Source organism: Rhineura floridana, chromosome 4 (assembly GCF_030035675.1).
Source record: "Rhineura floridana isolate rRhiFlo1 chromosome 4, rRhiFlo1.hap2, whole genome shotgun sequence".
NCBI lineage: Eukaryota > Metazoa > Chordata > Lepidosauria > Squamata > Rhineuridae > Rhineura > Rhineura floridana.
Window position 1 is genome coordinate 107608746 of NC_084483.1, and position 26201 is coordinate 107634946.

The window sequence follows — 26201 nt, forward strand, 5'->3', positions numbered from 1 at the left end:
GTACCATACCTGATAATTCCCATCAATTCTTTATTAAAGTCTATAGCCTTTTTTAGCTGAAGAATGGGATAAAATTATTTCAATAAATAAATAAAAAGTATATCAAGGATGCACCTAATTGTGCAGAATTCCATTGTGAGAGGGAGACAAAACTCTGGATGTGAGGACTGCTCACAATTTTCACTGCCATCCATAGTATCTATTCTTCCTTTTATAAGCATTTAAAATATAAGTTCAGTAAATTCTGGCAATCATCCCCCTCCTGTTGTTGAATTCCCAATCCCCCCCCCCACATTTGTTGGTCACTTGTTAACAACTGATTTCTTACCATTTTAATTTTTGCACTTTATGTCATGATAATTTTATCATGATAAGTGTCTGTTACAATTTGATGTGTGTGTAAGAAAGAAAGAAGACAGATTACACAGCCATATTCATAAAGAACAGCTAAGATGATAGTTGAGTTGCATGGTTTTCGTAGGTCAACTTGCACACTAACAGTGATATCTAATGTTAGCCATACTCAGAGTAGACCCAGTGAAATCAATGGGTATGGCTTAGTTGGATATAACCTCAGAGTTTTAGTGCAGTATTCATCAATGGACATAATTTTTTGCTTGATAACTACCACCTCACGTTGTTATGAATTTGAACCATACTCAAATAATTTCCTGTTAAGTTCATTTTTACCTCAGATGACCTATGTGCATCCACACCTGTTTCAGGTAAACTTTGATACCAGATAGACAAAACATTTCATATTGGACCAGTAAATAATGAATTATTCTGCTTCAGATGATCAGTGATATTATGTCAGCACCATAAGATTATTTTGGAATTGTAGCAAAGTGACATACCTGACCCAGTTTTTAGCTTTGTTTCTTACTTATTCATAGCAGTAATTGTTACTGGGCAACTAGGAAGTGAATAGGCCAATAAATTCAAATTGATACAGGCATAACTAGCTGAATTATTTTGTAGTACACTGAAGTAATAAATATTGAAGATAACTAATATTTTCAGACTGCTGCTAATCTGTAATTCTGACAAAGTTTTACTTTCTGTCTTTTCTTCTTGAATTTCTACTGAACTAAGATATTTTATGGAAGCCTAGCATTCTATAACTGTGAAATAAATTGACATTTACATAGATATGAACTGCTGAGAATGAAGATCCACTACACACACGAAGCTTTTTGGCTTTCAGCCACTACAACGGAGGAAACAGATTTACATGAGACAAGGAATACGTACACACATTGGATGATTCAGTTGACATTAATGGGGACAGCCTTGGCATAGAAGAGCTCTATGGTCACTGAAGCAATAAAAATGTATGAATTTCACATTCTTGAAACTTTGTACTCAGTGCTGGTCTCCCAATGGGTATGAATACAATTTTCAGGTTCATGAACTTATGTGCACCCAATAATAATAATAATAATAGGATTGGATTTTAACAGCCCTTCACCATAAGGTCCCAGGGTGGGTTACAACAGTTTAAAAATACAATGTTACAACAGTGAAATAGATTACAATCAAGCAAAAAGGTGTGTCCTAAAAGATATATCTCAGGTGACAAAGGCCAGAGTAAAGAAGTGTGTTTTCAGCATACAACAAAAACTACATAATGAAGATGTCAGACACACCTGTGTGGGGAACGAATTCCACAGCTTAGGGGCTGCTATAGAGATTGCCCTTTCCTAGGATGTCAACCCCCTGAACGTTTGAGGGTGGTGGAACCACCAAGAGCATCCTCTCTGCCACATTTAACATGTGAGAGGGTCTGTAGGGAAGGAGGAAGTTTTTCAGGTATTTGGGGCCTAAGTCATTTAGGGCTCTATTATCATCTTCATCAATTGAATTTAATCCCACCTTTTCTCCTGAAGGAGCCCATTCATGTGAGCATCTTGAGTTGGGCCCAGAAACAAACTAACTGCCAATGCAGGTGTTTTAAAACAGAGGCTATATGAGTTCTAAATGGAACCCCAGCCAGTAATTTGGCTGCTTCATTTTTGGACGTTGAAGTTTCCAAGTCGTCTGCAATGATAGTCCAAAGTAGGGGGTGTACTAATAATCCAGTCATTAAGTTATCAGAGCATGGAGTAAAATGGCCAAGTCATCTTTATCCAAAAGGTGCTGTATCTGATAAGCCACTCAGAGCTGGAAATAGGCACTCCTAGCCACCAAGGCCATCTGAGCCTCCAGTGTCATTGTTAGACCCAGGAGTATCACCAAGCTATGGACCTGTTCCTTACAGGAGAGTGCAACCCCAGAACAGGCCTCTTGTCTACCTCTGAGACTCAAGAACTCCAGACACATAGCACATGTGTCTTTTCAGAGTTCAGTTTCAAGTTATTTGGTCAAATCCAGCCCATCACTGCATCCAAGCACCAGTCTAGCTCATCAACTGCCTCTCCTGATTCAGATGGAAGAGAGATAGAGCTGGGTGTCATCTGCATATTGGTGACACCTCACTCCATATCTCCTGATGATAGCTCCTAATAGTTTCAGATAGATTTTATAAGTATGGGGTGCAAGTTGAAACCTTGCCAACTTACTCCCATGGTGCCAAACACTGCCCCCCAATTACTTTCTGGAAATGGCTGTGACGTATGGTGTCCCCACCCCCATCTGGCAATGTCTTGCAAATTTGTTACAGCAAGCTGCCAAGGGTATCACAGCAATGCTTTCTTAGCCAGATGACAAAGCCTATATTTCACTCAGAAAAAGCTCTGCCAGACAACTACCTACAGACACAATGGTGGCAGCAAAATATGCCTTCTTCTCTGCCACCACTACATGGTAGGTGGGTAATACAACCTCACCTGTGTTCAGTCAGGTTCAGATAGATATTTATGCCACCTGTACTCTAGCCACTGATCGTCCCATTTCATTGCATGCAGGTCACTAGTGTACCAAGGTGACCTACGTGCTCCACAGCAACAGTTTCAGCACCCAGGAATGACAGTGTTGATGGTTCTATGCATCTCACTATCCCACTGTGTGATGAAAGCCTTAACAGGAGTGCCAGCCACATCAACTGGAACATCTTCCAGAGCAAGGAATCCATCAATTTCCATAAGTCTCTGGGGTGGACCATCTCAAACTAATCCCTTAGCTCTGCACAATTAAGTAGCCATATCCAGCCCAAACCTGTGTAGAAGGTCATTTCTTACTGATGCATATGACTTGTTCACACCATCTGTCCAGGATCATCTTGATAGGTGTACATGTGAATCAACATATGATGTTCTACACATGGATTGGGACACAGGTGATCCTGAAAATTGGTGATCCATGACACTACATTTATCATCTTTCTCCAGTCTTGGTCTCCCATTTTCAAAGCTGACACAACAGCTACTGTACCAAAGTCACTGATGCAAGGTCATGCAGGACAACTCAGGATGTTAATGAGAATACAGTTTTTTTTTCTGGCTATTAATATTCTGCTTCCCATTCTGTCCTCTCACACTTTATTCCATCTAACTGTGGACACAGCAGTGGCAAATATTCTTGTAAAGGGGAACTATTGATCCTTCCTCAGAGTCTGTCCACATCTCTTTTGAAATGTGAGAGGGTTACTAAAGGAGAGGACTTTTATTTCTATATTGGTTTATTCCCAGAGGAAGACACAGCTGTGCCATGGTGCAATTATTACAGACAATTCTAATAGTGAGCTTTTGTGGAAGATGGGATGTGAGAGAACCCATTCCATAAAGCTATTATTATTCATCATCCGGCATACTGGAACTTCTAAACAGGGAGGAGACTATACAGAAGGGTGAAATCAGATATGAAAAGTAGTAATTGAGAACAAGTCCAGGTCAGAAATAAGCCTCTTAGGAACCCACTTTCCCCTTTCCCCTCTCCCCTCTCTTGTTTCCCAAGCTCCAGCTATGTCTCAGTCTATTTAATTAACGTTTACATCAGATATGCATAAAGGAATACAAAAGCTGCAGCCTTATTTTTATATAGTGTCATTTTCAGTCCTTCAGATCAAATCGTATATGCATTTATATGTCATTTACTTCTTGTAATCTCAAATAAAAATTCTTTATTCATTACAAAGTACTTTACAAGAGAACAAAGGTGTTAAACTGACTGACCTTGTTTTCATAAATAGCAGCTGAAGCAGTAAACCTGTATCAAGACTGTGCAACTTAAGATATACTTTTATTGTAATTTTTGCAGTAACAATAAACACATTTAACAGAAAACTGGAGTAATGCCATTGTCAGAATAATGGCACATTGTGTGATAAATTAACCTATTCAGAACTCCTTTCTAGGAACTTGTAGTCCCATATTCAGAACAACAAATACATCCAGAATGATGCTTGATCTACTGGCTGCCACTGCTCTGTCATTTACATAAGTTAAATTGAGATAACTGGTGGGAGCTGACATGACAGAATGGTCCTCCATATTAAAAAAATAAATCCATCTACATAGAAAACTATAACAACAGAATTAATACCCTGCTCTTCCTCACAAAGGAACCCATGGTGGCATGTTCAGGTATAAAGCTTAGCTAGAAATTTCTCTCTGACACCCACTTTTCTATGGAGCAGGTTTTGCTTTGCTTTGTTTGAAGGAGGATTCAGTCATGTGAGGCCCCCATCTGCAATTTAAAGTGGTTTAGTCCAGAGACAGAGGCTTACCACCTCATTTTGTTTGTTCACCGCCCTGAGAGCTATTTCGCTAAGGGCGGTATATAAATTGAAATAATAAATAAAATAAAATAAATAAATTTACTGCGGGTCAAACCACACATTACATACAACCTTGCCATTCAGTATTTATTTATCAAAAAATAAAACATTATTATCTACACAATTAACAGCAAGACAAAATTTAGCTCATTAAATATAAAGCAGATACAAGCAAACAAATAAAACCATGTCAATACACCACAGCCATGCCCCTCATTTCCAACACAGGATGCCACCCGCCCCAGCTTATGTGAACCAAAAGCCAAATAGAAAAGGCTTTGAGGCAAGTCTAAAAGAAATCAATGAGGGAGCAAAACAATTCTCAGGGGAAAGTTTCATAAGTAGGAAACCACAAACAAAAAAAGCCCTATCTGGCATGCCCATCAGTCTAATCAAAACCAATAGTGGGTCCATAAGCAGGGTTACAGAGGCCAAGACTTAGGAAGATTCATATGGGTGCAGATGGTTCTTCAAGTAACTCAGTCCCAAACCATTAAGGGCTTTAAGGGTCATAGCCATCACATTCAATTGGGCCTGAAAACTAAATGGCACCCAATGAAGCTGATATAATATTGGAATAATATGCTCCCTTTCCCAACTAACAGCTGAGACTTCCAAACCATCTTCAAAGCAGCCCCGTATAAAGTCCAGTCTAGAAGATGTAACCAGGGCATGAGGAGCTGAGGTAGATAGGGTCTCAGCTGGTGTATCAGCTGCACCTCATAAAAGGCACTCTTAGCCACTGGTGCTATCACAGATAATGCTGAGTGTAGAACTCTCCAGGCTGCAAACTTGGTTGTTCAGAGGGAGTATAATCTCATCCACAACTGGTAGAACACATCCTTCTAGGTTAACAGGCTTTCCTGCCCAAAGTACCTCCATCTTATCGGGAATGTTTCAGCTTGTTAAGCTACATCCATCCCAAAACTCTCTCTACAGACTTGTTCAGAAGTTCCACAGGGCAGAATTTCTGAAGCACCACCAACTGGGTTCACCCTAAGATTCAACCCAATCAGGTGATGCAAAATAAAAACATAGCTGGTGTTGAATGCTGTGGAGAGCTCCAGGACAACCAATAGTGAAGTCTTCCCCAACCAATTGTCCTCCACATGTCTTATACTACAACTCTCATCAGCCCCAGCCAGCATAGCAGCCAATGGTCAGGGAAGATGTAGTCCAAAATATGTGGAGGGTACCAGGCTGGCGAAGGCTGAAATAGGGTGAAGTGACTTTCGTCAGGCAGCACATAAGGGAGAGATAAAGAAAGGCTGGAACTGATGTCTGAATGATGCAACAGGACTTTTTGAAGTCTTGGTTCTTGGGTGTGGATACCATTTGGATTCTGTTTCGGGCCACAAAATGTCTTAGATTGGCACTGGATACACACAGCTGCAGGTAGATTTGCCCCATCATCATTTTTTTATAATGAAAACCAGTTGCAGGGGATTGCAATTTTGATCAGGTTGAAGCTGAAAAATATCCTGATTGCATATGAACATCAGTGCTGGGAAATTGTGGCTGTGGCTATAAAGGGCAAGGATTTCGTACTACAGTCCTATGCAGTCACATTGACAGTGAGGGAGAAAGCAAAACAAAATATGAGCAACAGAATATTTGTATTTGTGGTATTGTGAAATCACCAAGTGCTAAATATTTGTCCCTTTTATTGTAGCTGTTGTGACCTTCAGAGATATGATGGGATAAGGATCTAAATAAATGAAACCTAAAAGTTTCATTACTATTCACTAATCATAACTAATGGTGACACAGAGAATACTAACAAAAATTAGTCCTAGTAAAAATATGTAATTACCTACTTGTGCAGTGAAGCCAATGGGCAAAGCCTTTAGGACACTTTAGGCTTTCCAAACATAGGCACAGCAACAACAACAACAAAACACAAAGGGAAAAGAGCATCCTTGGTAAGGAAGTCTTTGGTAAGGAAGACTGACGGGTAATTAAAACCAGTGCATATGAAGTCCCTGGTATATTAAGCAATTATTTTGCATCTGCGTTTATAAATGAAGGCCCAGACCAAAATAAAAATCAGATGTAAGAGGAATTAATTGATGTAGAGATAATATCTAGAATATGGATTTTTTTAAGGGGTTGATACTCTTTCAATTGTAGTTGCTCCAGAGTTATATGGAACACATTTCAGGTATTAAACAATGTATCGGGTTTGATAAATATGTGTATGAAGGTCACATAAATGAAGACTGGCACTGTAATATGATAAACTCTGATAATGATACCATAGTGAGGGGGAGAGGAAAATAAGTGAATGTGACATACTTATTGACACACTTATCATTGCCAACTTAACTGCAATATCACATACTGGTGTGACATTAAACAGGTCCCATCTACTGTCACCGATAGAGCTAAATTTCCTTGTAGCTCCACAGAAACAGGTCATTGCCAGTGTAGCACCTCAGCAGTAAGAAGGCAGCTGTATATCTGTAGCAGTATTTCTCATCTCTTATTGATCTGGAGCTCCCAGCTTTACTTCAACAATTTCATTTCTAGAAAGCAACATGCCCCTCTGCACACGATATTGCAACCCACGCACAACACCCCCCTTATTTTGCTACAGAGAACATTCATAAAAAGTGAAGATGCTGCACATCCCTAATGTGCCTGAGAACTATGAATGTCTGTTCTGCTCTCGCCACCCCCATGCACGCAGACTGCATGTCCGGAGGAGGTGCAAATGTTCCCTTTGCATCTTACACGGGAACTATGTCGACAACCACTGTTTGGGTTGCCATGTGAAGGGACATTGAAAAAACTAGTCTGCAATCCATAGCACGCTGAAAGCGCTGCTGCTCTATGACACTCAAACTGAAGCAGAAACATACGATTTGTGGATCACACACTTCAGTGTCAAAAGTTTCCCCCGCATTTGTTTCCTTGCGGCACCAGAAAAGAGTGCTACTGCCGACAACTTTCTTTTGCCTCACAATCACAGAGATGCCTTAGAGGAATGCAGAGCAACACCGTTGTCTGTGCCAAAAACACACCCCCGTGCATTCTATAGCACTGCTTAGAGCTGCCTCGCTTATGAGTACGCTATATCTCCTCACAAAGCAGTGCAATCGTGTGGGAGTGAAGAGGCGGAAGACATGCTAATTCCTTCTCTTTCAAAGGGACCTTTTCATCTCTGCCTCCCCTCCCCCTTTAGGCACAGGACAATCTGCCATTAGCTCACTCTTGCATCCCCCAGAGCTTGGGTGCCAGGCCAGCATAACAAGCGGCATCTGACACCAAGCACCACAGCAGGGCGAGCGAAAGAGCGCGTTTCCCGCCCATCTCCCCAGCGAGCAAAACAGCCTCCGCCGCCTCCGCCCAGGCTGCCCCTTGAATCACTCCACGTGCGTAGCTGCTGCCTAATTGCAGCCAATCACAAAGTTTTCCGTAGGCTGACTGGAAAGGAGGCCAAATCCCCCCTCTTCATGCGGTCAGCGGCTCCGGCCCACAACATTGCGATAGGGGCTACTCCCCTCCTCTTCAGCATGAACAACACAGCCCCCCCCCCGGTGTTTCCTTACGCCGCAGAAAGCGTCGTCTGAAATGTTATTACACAAGGCTCTGTGGCCTTATACAAGGGGAGTAAGGAGGAGAGACTTGCTTCGTACGGTACTGACAGAAAGAAAAAAAAGGCAAGACAGTGAATGTGAATATGTATGTTTGTGTGGGTATAGGTAGGCTTGAAAGGACAAGAGGGGTAGCAAAGGTTGTGCTGCAGTTGCCGCTTTTATAGATAACCTGTACCTTTAAAGGCGACATAACGACCAAAAACACAATTGATGCAGTTTCTTCCAATGCACCAGTTGCATTTCCGTGTGCTCTCAGGCTCTTAAATGCACGGAGCCGCTGTTGAACACAAAGGTGCCAACTCTGGGGAAGGGACATGCTGCTAGGTCCTCGGATGCAACCTAGGAGGTGAAAGGGCTACTATAACGTCTTGCTTTTCGTTATCCAGGATGCTGAAGTCGATAAAACAAGCACTCTTCTCTACTGGGCTGGAGATGCCCAAATGGACAGCACTGCCAAACCAGGTGACCAGTGTTTACTTTTTTGAAATGACTGGAAGGAGATCATCCACTTAATCCTTGATGTATAGGGACCGATTCTGTAAGTAGCAGAGAAAGAGATTTGTCAGCACCCACACATATTCCTGAGCCCAGGCTCAGGCTGTATGACTAAGCTCCATTATATAGTCGTTTGAACAGCAGACGTTGGAAAGGGGGTTCATACATCGATAATTTCCTACTACCACCGCAAATAGCTATCACCATAAAGTCTGAGCCAACAGTGCTAATTTTGTGTTCAGGTAGACTTGACTGGGAGATCCAGGAATAGATACAAGTATCCCAGGAAAAGCAACATTAAAAGGGGAATGTAGAAGAGCTTTGCCAAACAGAAGTAATTTAATATAGCAATATCCTCTGTGGTAGGTTAGGCTAGGAGACAGTGACTGGCCCAAGGTCGCAAAGTGAGGATTTGAACTTTGGTCTCCCAGGTCTAGTCTGACACTCTTAACTCAGTGTTTCTCAAACTGTGTTCCATGGAACCCTGAAGTTCTACAAAGAAATCCAAAGGTTTCTGCAAAGAAAAATACTGTCATGGTGGACATGCATGCACAATATTCAGTTTCTATTGAACTGCAGCCATGGGGATTAAATGCACTACTCAAGCAATTGTCCTGTCAAAGCTGCTATTCTATCATGGGGAACTGTTCTTCCCTATATAGTTGGAAAAGCAGCTGGAAGGCAATTTTGAATGGGATAATCTTCAGAGGTGAAAACGTTAATCAGTCCCCTCTTCTCTCCCGCCCCTTCATTCAGTTTCTCTGGATTGCAACCTCCCATTACTACATTTTATGAAAATAAAAGTGTATGAAGTTAGTTTGGCCCTAAATTCTTGATCTGAACAAGTGTGTATGGAATGGGATCAGTTTGCAGGAAAGCAATGGTAAATGCCTTTAATGAGATAAAACTGAGAGAAGAGATTGGCTGTGCACTTTTTTTAAAACAAGAAACAGTCCTGTAATATCACAGTATGCATTGTGATACGTTTCCTCTGATAATAGAAAGTACAACTTAATTTACTGTTTTTTTAGTTGCTGTTCTTACTCTTCTTTTAAATATGAAGAATTTACAATATGAAAATTACCAAGTAACAATTCGTGATTTGTCTCCCATATTTTTCTTAAGGCTTTTGATTATGAAATTCGACAGTATGAACCAGCCAAGTGGGTTTGCACATCTGTTAAAACTATGGATTGGGATTCAGCTATCAATACTGGTTTCACTAAGCTCTTTAACTATATTAAGGGCAAGAATGAAAAAGGTAGGATGTATTTTGCTCTATTTATGTTTCCTTGCAATCTGCTCCTTTGGGGGGGACGGACACAAACACTAAACCTTTTTCTGAAACGTGTTAGCTTCTCGGGCATGTCTGAGGGTGTTTTTTTGGTGCGTGAGGGTGAGAAATGCCAGAGGAGATAATCCAATTTTTAAAATTGGAGATAAGTTCCCTAGAATAAAATAATTTTAGAATTAAAGATTTAATTCTAAAGACATAACCAGGTTCAAGGTCCTTGTATTAATTTACAAAGCCCTGAACAACTTGGGTCCAGAGTATCTTAGAGACTACTTGAACGTTTATATCCCTGCTCAATCACTGAGATAATCTGTAGGAGCGGCTTGGTCATCCCCCGAGTTTATCGACACAAAATCAAGCCAATGTCAGTGGCTCAATTCTCTGGAATGCTCTGCCAAGAGATTCAGCAGGCACCTTCTGTTTTAACTTTTAAACGCCTGCTGAAAACCTTTCTGTTCCGCCAGCCTTATCAGGCAATTAAGAAGATGTCTTTTTACAATAGTTGACCTTTGTATTTATTGTATTTTTAATGTTTTTATTGTTGGTTTAACTTGTTGTAAACCCTGTTGATGTTTTTAAAGAAATAGCAGTATACAAATATGTTTATAAAATAAATATAAATAATCAGCAGACTAATTTGTCTGCAGCATTTTGATATAGTAGGGCTTTAGACTCTCCCCCCCTTCTTAGAGGGTGCATAGTAAAGTCACTTTTGAAACAGGAGTTTTGTAGCAGTTTGAGATGTGGCCTATGGGGCTGTGCTTTTAAACAAGGTAAGTGTGTAAGTGCTTGTGTGCACATAATATATTTCTATGGATGATGACTTTATAACTACAGTGAATTCAATATGAAAAGTATATTTTGATCTGAATAATCAGGCATGAGTTTGTTCCCAAACTCGATGTAAAATATAAAAATCCAGAGTTCACACTTCATTTAGCTGTTGGACAGTTTGCTGTGGAATGTTTGTTTGATGTTAGGACTTAAGTTAGTTACCTACTCCTGCTTTAAACCATCCCTTTTAAAAAAATGTTTTTGTTATGAGTTTTGTCCTGATGTGGCTAGTAACACCTTACCTCTTGCAGGAATAAAGATAGATATGACTGCTCCAGTGACATGTTATGTGCAGCCAGGTGCTGGTCCATTCTCTGAGTCCACTACAACTGTTTCTTTTTATGTGCCATCTCAACACCAGGCCAATCCACCTAAGCCATCGGAGGCAGATGTCTTCATTGAAACCAGGCCAGCAATCACTGTGTTTGTCAGGTAAGTTCATGTCCCTATTGACCTTGATTACAAATTTGTATGTACATTTTGCCAGATATTTTTGTTGATCCAGTGACCAGAACAAACATTTGAACAAACATTAAAACCAGTTGCTCTATAAATTGCTAATCAGGAAGCAGTTTAGCACATTTTAATTTAGTTCCAATGCAGAGTGTCAGGTTAGATATTGTACCTTAATTTGCCCCAAGTTTGAGGGGCTTGTTCTTTTTATCAACAGCAACCTTAATATGCCGTGAACCTGAGTAGAGGATGCTACTCTAGGGAAGGAAAGTAACATTGATTTCAGGGTAACACCTAGCTTATCCCCAAGATTATCTCAGGACCAGCACAATTTCTGTAATTTATCCTGAAAAATGTCTGCAAACATCTGACTGCCACCTTGTGGTAATGGAGCTATGTTGTAAAATGTATTGTGGCCAGGTTTTATCTATTTATTTAAGGCACAAATCTGGGGTCTTCAGAAAAAAAACCTGCTGAAATTATTGGAAGCTTTAGTGATAAAGACGAGACATTGCCCCCCCCATTAATATTTTTTTCTGCTTTGAAGAGCTGTAAAAATCCAAACTGCTCTTCAAGTAAGCCCTACCTCTGGTGAAATGCCTTTTCCTAAGGCACACATATGTAACAGAACCTTCTTTCCCTTAAAACTGGACTCCATATGCTCTTGGTCTCACAAAGCAATCATATTAAAAAGCCTCAGGTGGCAGCTATAATGTTAAGAGCTCAGGACCAGCTCCAGCAGTGGCCCAGGTGGGGCACTGGCTGAGAGCTCAGGAGTGCAGAGAGGCCCCTCACTGGCCCCAGTGGGAGGAAATCCACTGCTTGTTGCTGTCCTGATCCTGTATAATGGACTGAGTGGCTATTTCATTCCATTGTTTTTCCCCCACTAGCTTTTTATCCAATTCATGAGAGTGGAGGGGGAAATTGAGGGGTTAATACCATAGAGATGAAAAGCTGAGCCCAGAGTCTCTTCAACTTGGCCACTATCTGACTCAGTGCTGGTGTTGAGGTTGCTTAGGCTAATTGCCTCTTAATCTCTATATTAACCCCTTAAATACCTTCCAGCAGAAGGGCAGAAGAAAACAACGGTGTAACTATGGAGCAGCTCCAAGTCAGGCTGGATCAAGGAGGAAACAAAGGAGGCTTCCTTGCATGGCATGTTCTGCTGCGGAGCAGCAGGGGCAGCAGCCATGGTAGGAATGCCCCCAGTATGCTCATAGGCCGGTGCCTTTCTATTGTCTGATTCCTCTGCTACCCCCATCATTCTGTTCAGGTTTTATTTTACTTTAAAGTGATGAGTCCAAGTGGGGGGGGGAGTTGAGGAAGAAAGCAAGAGGGCAAGGGACCTGCTGACAGCCTTTTCTCCAGAAACATGGAGCTGGCCCTGTAAGAGCTGGTTTATATTTACTGGTAGGCCATGGAAATTAATGTAGTTGGGACATGTTCATGAGGAGACCCTGTAGACAGTGTCTTTTTCTTTTTAACTGGTGCCTTCATGTGTGGGCTATATATTGGCCCAATCTGCACAATAACTGCCACAATTTTTGAGCCGCTACTTGTGAAAATCATGCCTGCTGTATATGCAGCTCCCTTGTAGATATGTTCATGCACACAAGCAGCGCTTCCAAGGAATTACTGCTCAAGTTCAAACTCAGGGTTGGCCCACTGTATGTACCCACATTGTATTCTCACAGGAACTACCACCTCATGTAAGCAGGCTTGTAGAAAGCTTACCAAGTTCCCATTATGCAGAGCACACAAGTCAGTACTGATGTTCCTACCTGTGAAAAAAGATTAAGCAGTTGCCACACAGCTTTCGTATGGGAAGGGTGGCAGAATGTATACACCAGGTTGTTGCAGAGCAAGCTCTGCAGCCTTCACATATATCTTTGAATCCCTGTGCAATGAAATATTTCTTATGCAGTACCGAAAGAATTCCTGTTTCAGCAAGATAAATTTAGTTGTGTATTAATGAAATTACTCCTTCAGATCATATTAGGTAACTAGAAATAATGTTTTTTTAAAAAATAAATATATACAGAAGGTACTTTAATACTTTTCTGGGGCAAATATTCTATTATTATTAGTTTTTGAGTGTTGATTTTATAAGGCTTGCCTACATTTTGCTTTTCAGAAACATGGGCTTGGAATGTCAAGTCAGTAATCTTGGGAAACACGTAACACTTTTATTTTTTGCTGTTTTCCACAGATCGTTTGGAGGGTTTGCAAATGCTAAAAAGAACCAAGAAGAAATCCTGGCACTTGCTGAAAGTTTGAAGCGGGATGGTAGATCTTTTCAAGAAAAGGTCTATTACAGTGCTGGCTATGACAGCCCATTTAAATTGCTGAACAGACACAATGAAGTTTGGCTTATCAAGAAAAGCTAAAATGTCAGCAATTCAATTATAGTCTTAATATCCATAAGCGTCCTTAACAAAATGTAACTTTTCCCAAAAGATTAAAGCCAGTTTTTGGTGTTTCTCTGATAATATATTTTCCTCCTCATCCCGCTGCCTTAGTATCTATCAGTGCCAATGTAAGATGGATGTACAGATTATTGTAGTGTGGTCTCATGTGTAGCCATGTATCTAAAAGCAGATGTACCATTCTGCTAAAGAGAACATCAGAACGCAAGTGAAAATATACACTAAAAATGTGACCAAATTGTGTCTTCCTAATTCTGTCCATATAACTGCTTCAACTCCAAACATGAATACTATAGCTTCTGAACTACTAAGCAGAAGATTCCAGACTTCTAAGGCAGAAGAATCAAACATAGCAGTACTCCAGTGATTAGGGCAGGGGAGGTAGAAAGCCTTTAATGAAATCCACAAGCCCTAGTCTCTGAATCCTCCCAAATTAACTAAATCATGTTCTCTTTCTCCCCCACTGCCTTCTAAAAATAGTAGCTAAAGGGGCTGTTGCGAAAGATAAGAGAACCAGGTACCCTTAGATGCTCTGTAATTCAGTTCCTAGTTTCAGTGGCCTTTTTACCAAGACCTTAAGGATCTCCAATGTGGCCCTACAATAATCATTGAAGGATTGCTGACTAAGCTTCAGGAGTAGGAAGGAAGCTGATGCCTTAATGGGAAAAGGGATTTTACTCACATGTATGCATATGTGTTTTTATCTGTATTTATGCTATAAATATTCATGTGCAGCTAACTTATGAAAACTGCAGCAATAATTTGAACTCTTTACAGTTTTGCTATCTAAACTGAGATTGTTTAATTTAGATCAAGTTGACATTAGTTTTGAGTTTTTGCCTTTGGGTGAAAAAGTGTGTGACCACTGGGTATTGCAGGATAGGAAATCTGGTCCTCCTATGCATTGGATCTTAATATTCTTGCCTTAAGGTTGCTCTTCTCATTATATAAACTGTGTGATATCTTTAATAGAAACCTGTGACCTACTGGTCAATATGTTGCCATGGTGAAAATATATAGGGTGGCGATGGAAGAACCAGTTGAGTAGGCTTACTTTAATGAGAAAGGTACTATGTGTAACGTGTTGTCCATCCTCAGATACTTTACTCCATATTAGTATATGCAGGGCTGGCACCAGGCATACTGGGGCCCTTGGGCCCCAGCCTGCCCTGGGCCCCAGAACATACATGCACCTACCTTTCCCTTGGTGAATGCTGCCCCGCGCTATGTGCACATGCCTCCCATCAACCAAGATGGCAGCCGAGGCTCCCCTAAGGGGCTGATGCCTCCGCCACAATCTTGGTTGATGGCACGCGTGTGAGCTATGCCTGTGCGCCCTTGCCATCAACCAAGATGGTGGCAGGGGCATCAGCCCCTTAGGGAAACCTCAGCTGCCATCTTGGTTGATGGCAGGCTTGTGCCCATAGCTCAACCAACATTTATGTCAAGGGAGAGGTAGGTGGGGCATGCAGCCGGGTGTCGTGGGCCTGTGCGGCAGTAGGGGGGTGCCTGGGAGCTCCCTCTTGCAATCTATGGCAGGGTCGGGAGGCAACACAGATTGCAGAAGGAAGCACTACCCACCCACACACCCTAAGGAGGGGTCCTCTGCCTGGGTGTGACCTGGCTGCCCTCTGGCGCCAGCCCTGAACATATGGACAAACCTGTGTAATTTTCAACACAATCAAATATTCAGATATTAGGCTTTTGGGGACAGCAACATGCCTATTTTTGTCTGGAATTTTGTAAGGTGCTACATAATAATTCTTAATTTGGATAATGGAAAGTGGAGTTCAATCCATGTGCCCCAACTGGAAAGTGTGACCTGTTTTAACCAAAACTTTCATGTAAGAATGGTTTATGTTTGTCATTGCAAACTACTGGTGCTGATGTTGGTAAATTGTATTGCTACTCTGAGCTAAATTGCTAATTTGTATTATTTCTCTTTGGTCCACTCCTCTTACATTTGGTATTTGTATTGGAAGAACCCAGAGAACAGCAAATTATGAAAGAGGAGAAACAGGTAACACACACAATTCAGTATCAAAATTAATACAAAGGGTCCCTACACATTTACACATCTTCAGATTTAAACATTAAACTATGTGTAGGCAGAAAACCTTGGTTTTGTACTAAACACCTCTGTGAGCTTGAAAGTTGATATACAACCTCTGATAGGCTGTCTCTGCTTATAACAATATACTTTATGGGAAAGTGTGAATTGACAACATGAAAGACTTGACTATTGATATTCTCCTACACACTTAGCTATAAAAAAAATAATGCTGGTCAATGTATCTGCTAATGTGAGATGCTAACGGTTTTTGCAATTTATTTATATTAGCAGATGTGACATTTATTGCCAACTAACAGATGAACTGAAAAACACAATGGATGTTTTCTCAGCATCTGCTCTAACAGAAACCAGCAGCTTTGTTCAGCTGTAAAGAGCAATTCTACAAAGCTGCCTATTTCACTGGTAATATCAATAATATGTCCCTCTGTCACCAATGTTTGTCATTAATAAATACATTTAATTAAAAATGTTTAGTTTTTTTAAAAAGATGTCATAACAGTGTATTTTTCCAGCATACATAGGCTTTGGGAAGCAAAAAGCACATTTGTCAATTTGCCCCTTACTTCATACAAATTACTTGTTTTAACACGTATCTGACAAGTCATGAGTGGGAGGGGAGGAAAGGAGTGACTGTAGTTGCCTGAAAACAAACAGTAGGGACTGAATAGGGAAAGGACAGAAAATGAATTGCTATGTACCTTAAGAAGCAGAGGCTCAGTCATGGAACCACAGCATATATTCTACTAAATCTAATAGCTGTGGCCCAGTGACTCTGGTATATACCCAGGGAGACAGCCTTTCTCAGAAAAGAATGATGAAACTTGGAATACGTAATGGGACATTTCAAGATTTGCATTAAGAGAGTTTCTCTTGAATAGAAAACTGTGTTAGGGGCTTTGGATTGGGACCAGGAGGCTCAGGCTTATTTATGCCCACTTGTGGGTGCTTAATTCTTATCCTCTTTAATAACACTTAAGCATATGTACAGGCCTACCTACTGCTCCTGTTCAAGCATGCCACAAACCGTTGCTGCAGTACTGCAGGCTGGCTTTCAATAGAATGGCATCCACTGATTTTCAAGTGTTGTGTTAACTCAAGTCACAAAATGACAAATGGCAGCCTTGTTTATTGAAGCAGTGTCACAGCACTGTCCCCATACCCTTCTTGAGCTGAGCGCAGACCCCCTAAAATTTATAGTTATAACAAATACAGAGAAAGAGAGTCAAGTGTTTTTCATCAAAATAAATTATCTACATAAAGGGTTTTTTTAACATCTACAAATGTAAAAATTCCAACAATGGTAGGAAAAAGTTACCTTAGGAATGTTCATTATGTACAAACATTATAAAAACTGCAGACTAACAATTTATGCAAAATTCCTTTTAAAAAAACTAAAAGCTTCTTTAAAAAACTGTGATCAAAATAACAGCTGATATTTTAGTTATCAATTATTTTCTTTACAAATAAGAATATTACATATGTTTAAACTCATTGGTAAAGACTCAATAAAATTAAGCAGTCTCCTAAATTGTTAGGTTTATTTCCCCAAATCAAGGAAATGCTGTGTAGACAAAAAAGTAAAACTAATTGTAATGTATTCTTTGGTAACCAAACATTATCAAGTGTTTGATATTTCAATCAATATGTTGTTCAAAAATATTCCCATTTTGACAAATAGAAGAAAAACAGGTAATTCCCACAGTTTAATTGAAAAGGGTACTCTTTGCAGTTTTGTACTATAAGCTCTCAACCCAAATTTACCTACATCCTCTTTACAAATCTGCAGCCACTTATTTTAGGTCTTCTATAGGACATAATTTCCATTCAAAGAAACAAATTCACCTAAGAAAAAAGGTTCTGCAAAATCAAATAGACGAATTGTTATATGCCTGCACAGCAGTCACTTCTGTATAACAGTGTTTCTGTCCTCTTGGGTTTCAAAAAAATTAATTCAAAATCTGGTTGGCCTGTTCAATATGCTATTATGGCATGGTTAGAGGACCCTCACGCTAGAAAATGCAACAGGACAACACCAACACTGCTCAATCTAATAGGCCACATTTTTCATTCTATCATTCCTTGCTCAAAACAGGTTACTAAGTTTCATAAATATAACACCTTAAAAGCTACTGCCACCCTGTACCACAGAAGCTTCCCATTTTATTTGTAGGCTTATTTTTATTTTTTACAGTCTCTATAATAACAATAATAATCGCATACAACCCAGAATCCGAGAATATCAGAGTGTTGGTTTTTTTAATCTAGAGGATTTTTAAGGCTTTAATGGACTAATCTGACTACTAGTTTCATTTAAACCAAATGCCACATGTAACCAAACCATGTAGAGGTATCAGTACTGCAATATGCATTAGCACATTCTAAGTACTTGGTGAAGTAAATTGTACTGATTTGGGGTTCCTGCTCAGCTTTGCTCCTTTCAAATACCTTCTGAAAGTCTAACAACACAGTGATTTATTTCTTAATCCTCACCCTTTTTCAGTTTATGGCATACACATATTGTTAAAAGAATTATGTATCAATCAGTTATCAAGTCTGGCTGAGTTGTACAGTTCTCATTGGAACCCACATCTTCATTAATATCCATTTCTTCATTGTCAAACACATCAAGCTGATCCTCTTCTAAAGACCTATGAGTCCTGCTTTCTGCAGGTTCAACTGCTTCCACATCTCCCTCGCTGATAACAGTCATAGGGCTACTCTGGATCCGGTTCCGAACATTGTATTTGCTACTTGCAGCACATGGTGGGGTTCGAGATCGGCTGTACCTGGTGCTGGAAAAGGACAGACTTCTTGGCATCAGGCCTTCACTTTTAGCCCATTCTTGCTGGGCCTGTCTGCTCTTGGTAGGAGAACAACTTGTGGTACTATCAGTGGGATCCCAAGGAGAATCTACCTTGGCTCTTTGAAACCTTGGATCTGTATTTTTTAACATCTCTGCTGCTGACATGCGAGAACTGGTGTCTGAGCGACTGCCTTTTTTAAGCAACAGTGCTTTGAAGTTGTCGTTGCTGGTGCTACTCTTACGAATATTTCTCTGAATTGATCCTGCATGCTTAAGGGAGGCCAGATTTGGGGAAGCACCAGTAGGTGTAACAGGGGGTGACGGAGAATGATTTCGGGTACGATCATCCTCAGAGTCTTTGCGGCCAAGAACTTTCCTCTTGGATCTATGATTTTAATGTAGAAGAAAAACAGAAAATCAGTGTTAGCCTCTTACTTAAAGGCATTTCCTTATCCACATACTAATATTGCTAATGCTTGTAACAAGCAAGCAGATGAATAAAAGCTATTACAGAACTTAGGTAGATATTACTGGAAATAGGAATGGGGTCATTCAGATAACAGGATACTAATTCAGAACTAAAACACTTGTTTTTATTCCCTAGTACATGTCTCAATTAATCCTATTTACTTGCAAGTTACAATATTTATTTTCTCTTAACAATGTTTTGTGAAGCCAACTTTTGAATCTTGCTAAATTGTATTTTCTTAATGAAACAGCTTTCCAATATATTATCCTCCTCCAAATTAATGCAACATATAGAATATATTCTAGCTCTACTAATCAAGGCGTTCCAAGTAAAATTGCTGAAGAGAGTGAAATTAATAAAGTCTAAATGAAATTCACATACTCTGTGGGGAACTAGGAACATGACAAGCATTTTATGCTACCAAAAGTAACTGGCATATAGAACATACTATTAAGTATCATGTAATAGCAACTATAAACCTGCAGAGAGGGAAAAGGATCTTCCTTAAAAACCAATTAATTTGTATACAGGAGAAACCAGAGAGCTTACAGGTTAGAACAAGTAGCTGATAAGTGATTAATGAAGTATAGTAAACTGCAAGTGGTATTATACAGCCACGAGAGTGGCTATATACTATAGCCAGTGTGGATTTTTCACATTCTGCAATGTTAAATTCAAAATACCCTCCATGCCATTCTGATGCTTCCCATAAGCTCATTTCAAAACAAAACATTACAAATCTTATAGTCCTGAACTCAGAAACGCTTGCTTAACAACACTCCAAATTTTCATGGCAATACACAAAACAGTCATAGAGAATAGAGAGTTCAAAGTCTAAAAAGAGAGAAAAAAACCCAAAGCCCTTTTGGACTTTTTTCTGTCAGAGTTCTCATGAAAAATGGAAATGGACTGCCTTCAAGTCAATCCCGACTTATGGCTACCCTATGCATAGGGTTTTCATGGTAAGTGGTATTCAGAGGGGGTTTACTACCATTGCCTCCCTCTGAAGCTAGTCCTCCCCAACTGGCTAGGGCCTGCTCAGCTTGCCACAGCTGCACAAGCCAGCCCCTTCCTTGTCCATAATGCCAGCTGGGGGGCAAGTGGGCTCCTTTGGACTATGCAGCTTGCCCATGGCTGCACAGGTGGCAGGGCATGTAACCCCTGAGCCACTCCCTGTGGGGGTGATCTTTAGCTGGCCCTTGACACCCAGGAAACACGAGCGGGGATTTGAACTCACAGACTCTGGACTCCCAGCCAGGCTCTCCTCCCCACTAATCTGTTGAAATTCATTAAAAAATCAGCCATGTTCACTGAGTACCTGTAATCCTGTTGATGACATTGCCCCATACTCTGACCTTCATCTTCTGCAGTTTAAAAGTTTAAAAAATGCCTGGCTGATTTTTAATTAATTTAAGAAATTTTGGCTTGAACCCAATTATAACGTCGGGCATGCTCTGTAAAAACCAATTGTCAGTGTTCTAAAAGCCAGACTCACAGCTGCTGGGCTTGCCTAATCAGGGGGCCACACCCACACCAGACTTTGATTTCACTTGAGACAGTCATGGCTTCCCTCAAAGAATCCTAGGAAGTGTAGTTTGTGAAGGGTGCTGAGAGGAGACTCCGATTCCACTGACAGAGTTCCAGCGGCCAGACTGGTTTAACAGTCAGCTGCTCTGACTGAAGGTCTGTGAGGGGAACAGGGCGTCTCCTAGCAACTCTCAGCACCCTTCAATAACTACACTTCCCAGGATTCTTTGAGAGAAGCCATGACTGTCCAAAGTGAAATAAAGGCCTGTTGTGGATATCACAGCTTTGGTTTAAAGTTGTGTGGGAGGCTACATGTGCCTGCTATAGAATAAAAAAGGGGGGGAAACGCTGAAAAGCAATGATACTGTTCACAATGTTTTCCTTTTGGAAAGGGGCTTCCCTTCTGCCCAGTGCCCACCCATCCAATCTCCTCCCCTTCCCCTCCCCTCCCCCAGGTCAGTGTTGGACTATGACCTGGGAGACCAGGGTTCGAATCCCCACACAGGCATGAAGCTCACTGGGTGGCCTTGGGCCAGTCACAGCTTCTCAGACTCAGAGAAAGGCAATGGTAAAACCACCTCTGAATACCATTTACCATGAAAACCCTATTCAAAGGGTCGCCATAAGTCCAGTTGACTTGAAGGCAGTCCATTTCCATTTTCAAACATGACTGCATGGAAATAAATCCCACTGAACTCAAAAAGTATGCAACTGATCAAACCCACCCTCCCTTCTCCTCCCTCCTATCCTCTCCCTCTTGCCCCTCCCCTCCCCCTCCTCATGGTCAGTTTTACCTATCTTAAGCATGATTGCACAGGAGTAAATACCACTGAACTCAATAAGGATGAAATTGAGATATGAAATTGAGGAAGCATCCAAACTAGGAAATGTGGTAGTAATGGGTGACTTCAACTACCCGGACATAGACTGGCTGCATATGTGTTCCAGTCATGACAAAGAAGCAAAGTTTCTAGATATTCTAAATGACTATTCCCTAGACCAGTTGGTCATGGAACCGACCAGAGGGACGGCAACCCTGGACTTAATCCTCAGTGGGGACCGGGACCTGGTGCGCGATGTAAGTGTTGTTGAACCGATTGGGAGCAGTGACCACAGTGCTATTAAATTAAACATACATGTAACTGGCCAATTGCCAAGAAAATCCAACACGGTCACATTTGACTTCAAAAGAGGAAACTTCACAAAAATGAGGGGATTGGTAAAAAGAAAGCTGAAAAACAAAGTCCAGAGGGTCACATCACTCGAAAATGCTTGGAAGTTGTTTAAAAACACTATATTAGAAGCTCAACTGGAGTGCATACCGCAGATCAGAAAAGGTACTGCCAGGGCCAAGAAGATGCCAGCATGGTTAACGAGCAAAGTCAAGGAAGCTCTTAGAGGCAAAAAGTCTTCCTTCAGAAAATGGAAGTCTTGTCCGAATGAAGAAAATAAAAAAGAACATAAACTCTGGCAAAAGAAATGCAAGAAGACAATAAGGGATGCTAAAAAAGAATTTGAGGAGCACATTGCTAAGAACATAAAAACCAACAACAAAAAATTCTATAAATACATTCAAAGCAGGAGACCATCTAGGACCCTTGGATGATAAGGGAGTCAAAGGTGTACTAAAGAACGATAAGGAGATTGCAGAGAAGCTAAATAAATTCTTTGCATCTGTCTTCACAGTGGAAGATATAGGGCAGATCCCTGAACCTGAACTAACATTTGCAGGAAGGGATTCTGAGGAACTAAGACAAACAGTGGTAACGAGAGAGGAAGTTCTAAGCTTAATGGACAATATAAAAACTGACAAATCACCGGGCCCGGATGGCATCCACCCGAGAGTTCTCAAAGAACTCAAAGGTGAAATTGCTGATCTGCTAACTAAAATATGTAACTTGTCCCTTGGGTCCTCCTCCGTGCCTGAGGACTGGAAAGTGGCAAATGTAACGCCAATCTTCAAAAAGGGATCCAGAGGGGATCCCGGAAATTACAGGCCAGTTAGCTTAACTTCTGTCCCTGGAAAACTGGTAGAAAGTATTATTAAAGCTAGATTAACTAAGCACATAGAAGAACAAGCCTTGCTGAAGCAGAGCCAGCATGGCTTCTGCAAGGGAAAGTCCTGTCTCAGTAACCTATTAGAATTCTTTGAGAGTGTCAACAAGCATATAGATAGAGGTGATCCAGTGGACATAGTGTACTTAGACTTTCAAAAAGCGTTTGACAAGGTACCTCACCAAAGGCTTCTGAGGAAGCTTAGCAGTCATGGAATAAGAGGAGAGGTCCTCTTGTGGATAAGGAATTGGTTAAGAAGCAGAAAGCAGAGGGTAGGAATAAACGGACAGTTCTCCCAATGGAGGGCTGTAGAAAGTGGAGTCCCTCAAGGATCGGTATTGGGACCTGTACTTTTCAACTTGTTCATTAATGACCTAGAATTAGGAGTGAGCAGTGAAGTGGCCAAGTTTGCTGACGACACTAAATTGTTCAGGGTTGTTAAAACAAAAAGGGATTGCGAAGAGCTCCAAAAAGACCTCTCCAAACTGAGTGAATGGGCGGAAAAATGGCAAATGCAATTCAATATAAACAAGTGTAAAATTATGCATATTGGAGCAAACAATCTTAATTTCACATATACGCTCATGGGGTCTGAACTGGCGGTGACCGACCAGGAGAGAGACCTCGGGGTTGTAGTGGACAGCACGATGAAAATGTCGACCCAGTGTGCGGCAGCTGTGAAAAAGGCAAATTCCATGCTAGCAATAATTAGGAAAGGTATTGAAAATAAAACAGCCGATATCATAATGCCGTTGTATAAATCTATGGTGCGGCCGCATTTGGAATACTGTGTACAGTTCTGGTCGCCTCATCTCAAAAAGGATATTATAGAGTTGGAAAAGGTTCAGAAGAGGGCAACCAGAATGATCAAGGGGATGGAGCGACTCCCTTACGAGGAAAGGTTGCAGCATTTGGGGCTTTTTAGTTTAGAGAAAAGGCGGGTCAGAGGAGACATGATAGAAGTGTATAAAATTATGCATGGCATTGAGAAAGTGGATAGAGAAAAGTTCTTCTCCCTCTCTCATAATACTAGAACTCGTGGACATTCAAAGAAGCTGAATGTTGGAAGATTCAGAACAGACAAAAGGAAGTACTTCTTTACTCAGCGCATAGTTAAACTATGGAATTTGCTCCCACAAGATGCAGTGATGGCCACCAGCTTGGATGGCTTTAAAAGAAGATTAGACAAATTCATGGAGGACAGGGCTATCAATGGCTACTAGCCATGATGGCTGTGCTCTGCCACCTTAGTCAGAGGCAGCATGCTTCTGAAAACCAGTTGCCGGAAGCCTCAGGAGGGGAGAGTGTTCTTGCACTCGGGTCCTGCTTGCGGGCTTCCCCCAGGCACCTGGTTGGCCACTGTGAGAACAGGATGCTGGACTAGATGGGCCACTGGCCTGATCCAGCAGGCTCTTCTTATGTTCTTATGTTCTTATGATGCAAATGATCAACAGCGCTCCCCTGTCCCTTTCTTTGCCCCTCCCCCTCCAATCCCCTCCTTCCCTCTCTCCCTCCTTCCTCTGCCCTCTCCCCTCCCTTTCTCCTTCCCTCTCCTCTCCCCTCCCCTCCTCCTTCTCCTCCCCCATGGTCAGTTTTACCTACCTTAACCATGATCACATAGGAGTAAATCCCATTGAAATCAATAAGCATGAAAATAATCAGACCTGGCCTTCCACTCCTTCCCCTCTCCTCACCCTTCCTCCTCCCCTCCCCTCCCCTCTTCCTCCTTCCCTGCCCACTCCAGCCATCCCTCCCTCTGTCCCCCCGGTCAGTTTTACCTATCCTAAGCATGATTGCACGGGAGTAAACCCCACTGAACTCAAACATGCAAATGATCAAACCTGTCCTTCACCCCTCCCCCTCCTGCCTACTTCCAACCCAGTCCTCCCCTCTGCCTTTCTTCCCCTCCCTCCTCCTCCTCCTCCTCCCCATCCCCATCCCCTGTGGTCAGTTTCACCTATCCTAAGCATGATTGCAGGGAAGTAAATCCCACTGAACTCAATAAGCATGCAAATGATCAATCCATTCTTAGCAAACTTGGACAGGATCCCATTTCCTACCTCCCGGATTAAAAAACAGACAAATTCACTAATAGGCAAAAAACCTTGGGGTTTAAAAATGTACCTATATCCCACAGCTATTTCTATCAAACTTTAAAAAGCAGGAAAATTGGGCAGCTATAGTGAATGCTCCAGGAGACCTGACCTCTCTGAGATATTGGACTGCCCTACAAATTTGTCAAAACGCAAACACAATTAGGGTTGGTCTTTCACAGTCCAATCCACTTCCTGTGTAGCTTGGAAGAATTTGGTAACGTGCCTCTGAGCATATGCTGAGTGGTGGCAACACCTGCAATCAGCCCAAATAATAGAAAGAAGACATGCTGTGCTGATCTTGTTTTAGCAGGGAGGAAGCAACATTATTAAGACAGTTGATATAGTTTGGATGGTCACTTTGAATATGTCTGATTTACTTTGCAATTTTAGTGAAGTTTCCTATAGGAGATCATTTTCTTTTGTTTCTATTTCTGTGAATATGTGAAGTACAGCAACACTTTGCAAAATTTACACTAAACAAACTCCAAAAATAATTGTGGAATAATGGCACTTCTGTAGAATGAACGATCTTCTGTAGAATGATCTCCGACATGCTCCCTCCCTGATGGGTTTTTGCCAAGCCTTAAAAACCTGGCTATTCAGGCGGGCCTATGGGATTGGGGAGGATTAATTTTATAAGGTTTTAAATAGAAATTGGTTTTAAATTGATTATGATTGTGTTTGCTTGTATTTTATTTTGTATTATGTACTGCTCTCTATTATTGTAAGTCGCCTAGAGTGTCCACTAACCTGGACAGATAGGCGACCAACAAATAAAATTTAATATTATTATTATTATATAGTACCGTGCAATAAGGATATAACAAAAAAGGGCATTCTCAGTACATTTCACACAAATTACACACTTTACTTTGTATAATTGTGCAGTGTAGACCATTCCCCTCCGTGAAAAACAAAGAACATCATCCGCAGAAAAAATATGTCCTTAAATACAAGTGAAAACAATTATGACAAAACTGCATTTTTTATGATGCCCACAGTATTTTATTCTACAAGTCTTTCTAGTCATAAAAGAGAGTTTTGTATGAAATCACAATCAAAGATTGCACTTTGACACAGCAGCATGAAAAGTAAACATCAAAATGTGGCACATCAGTAGCCATAGGATGCATTCACAGTATATAATTTGACGGAGGCTGTGCAATCAAATCTCAGGTGTTTCCAGAGGGTGTCTGCCAGTTTTGTAACCAACTTGTTTTCAGGGCTTAGTCACACTAGACTTTGCCCCTTCACAAGAAAGGTTGTGGGGAGAGCGTAAATGCTGTTATCCTACACATACATATAATCTTTCTCTCTCACACACACAAACATAGACACACACTGTTCTTTTGCCACCCC

General features: G+C 41.1%; 2 protein-coding genes across 9 annotated transcripts in view; one reads left to right on the forward strand and one right to left on the reverse strand.

The window, feature by feature from the left end:
* Positions 1-8101: 8101 nt before the first annotated feature.
* Positions 8102-16378, forward strand: HEBP2 (heme binding protein 2). Its single transcript, XM_061623982.1, has 5 exons — positions 8102-8379; positions 8703-8778; positions 9937-10072; positions 11191-11371; positions 13602-16378. Exons 1-5 carry the CDS (start codon positions 8291-8293, stop codon positions 13777-13779), a joined length of 660 nt encoding a protein of 219 aa, XP_061479966.1. The 5' UTR covers positions 8102-8290; the 3' UTR covers positions 13780-16378.
* The window catches only part of NHSL1 (NHS like 1), a 128074-nt gene continuing 118196 nt past the window's right edge, over positions 16324-26201 (reverse strand). For all 8 annotated transcript variants that reach the window (XM_061623975.1, XM_061623978.1, XM_061623974.1 and 5 more), the window contains one exon: positions 16324-19080. In XM_061623975.1, coding sequence (XP_061479959.1) covers positions 18429-19080 — 652 coding nt within the window. In that variant the 3' untranslated portion in view covers positions 16324-18428. The remainder of the gene's footprint in view (positions 19081-26201) is intronic.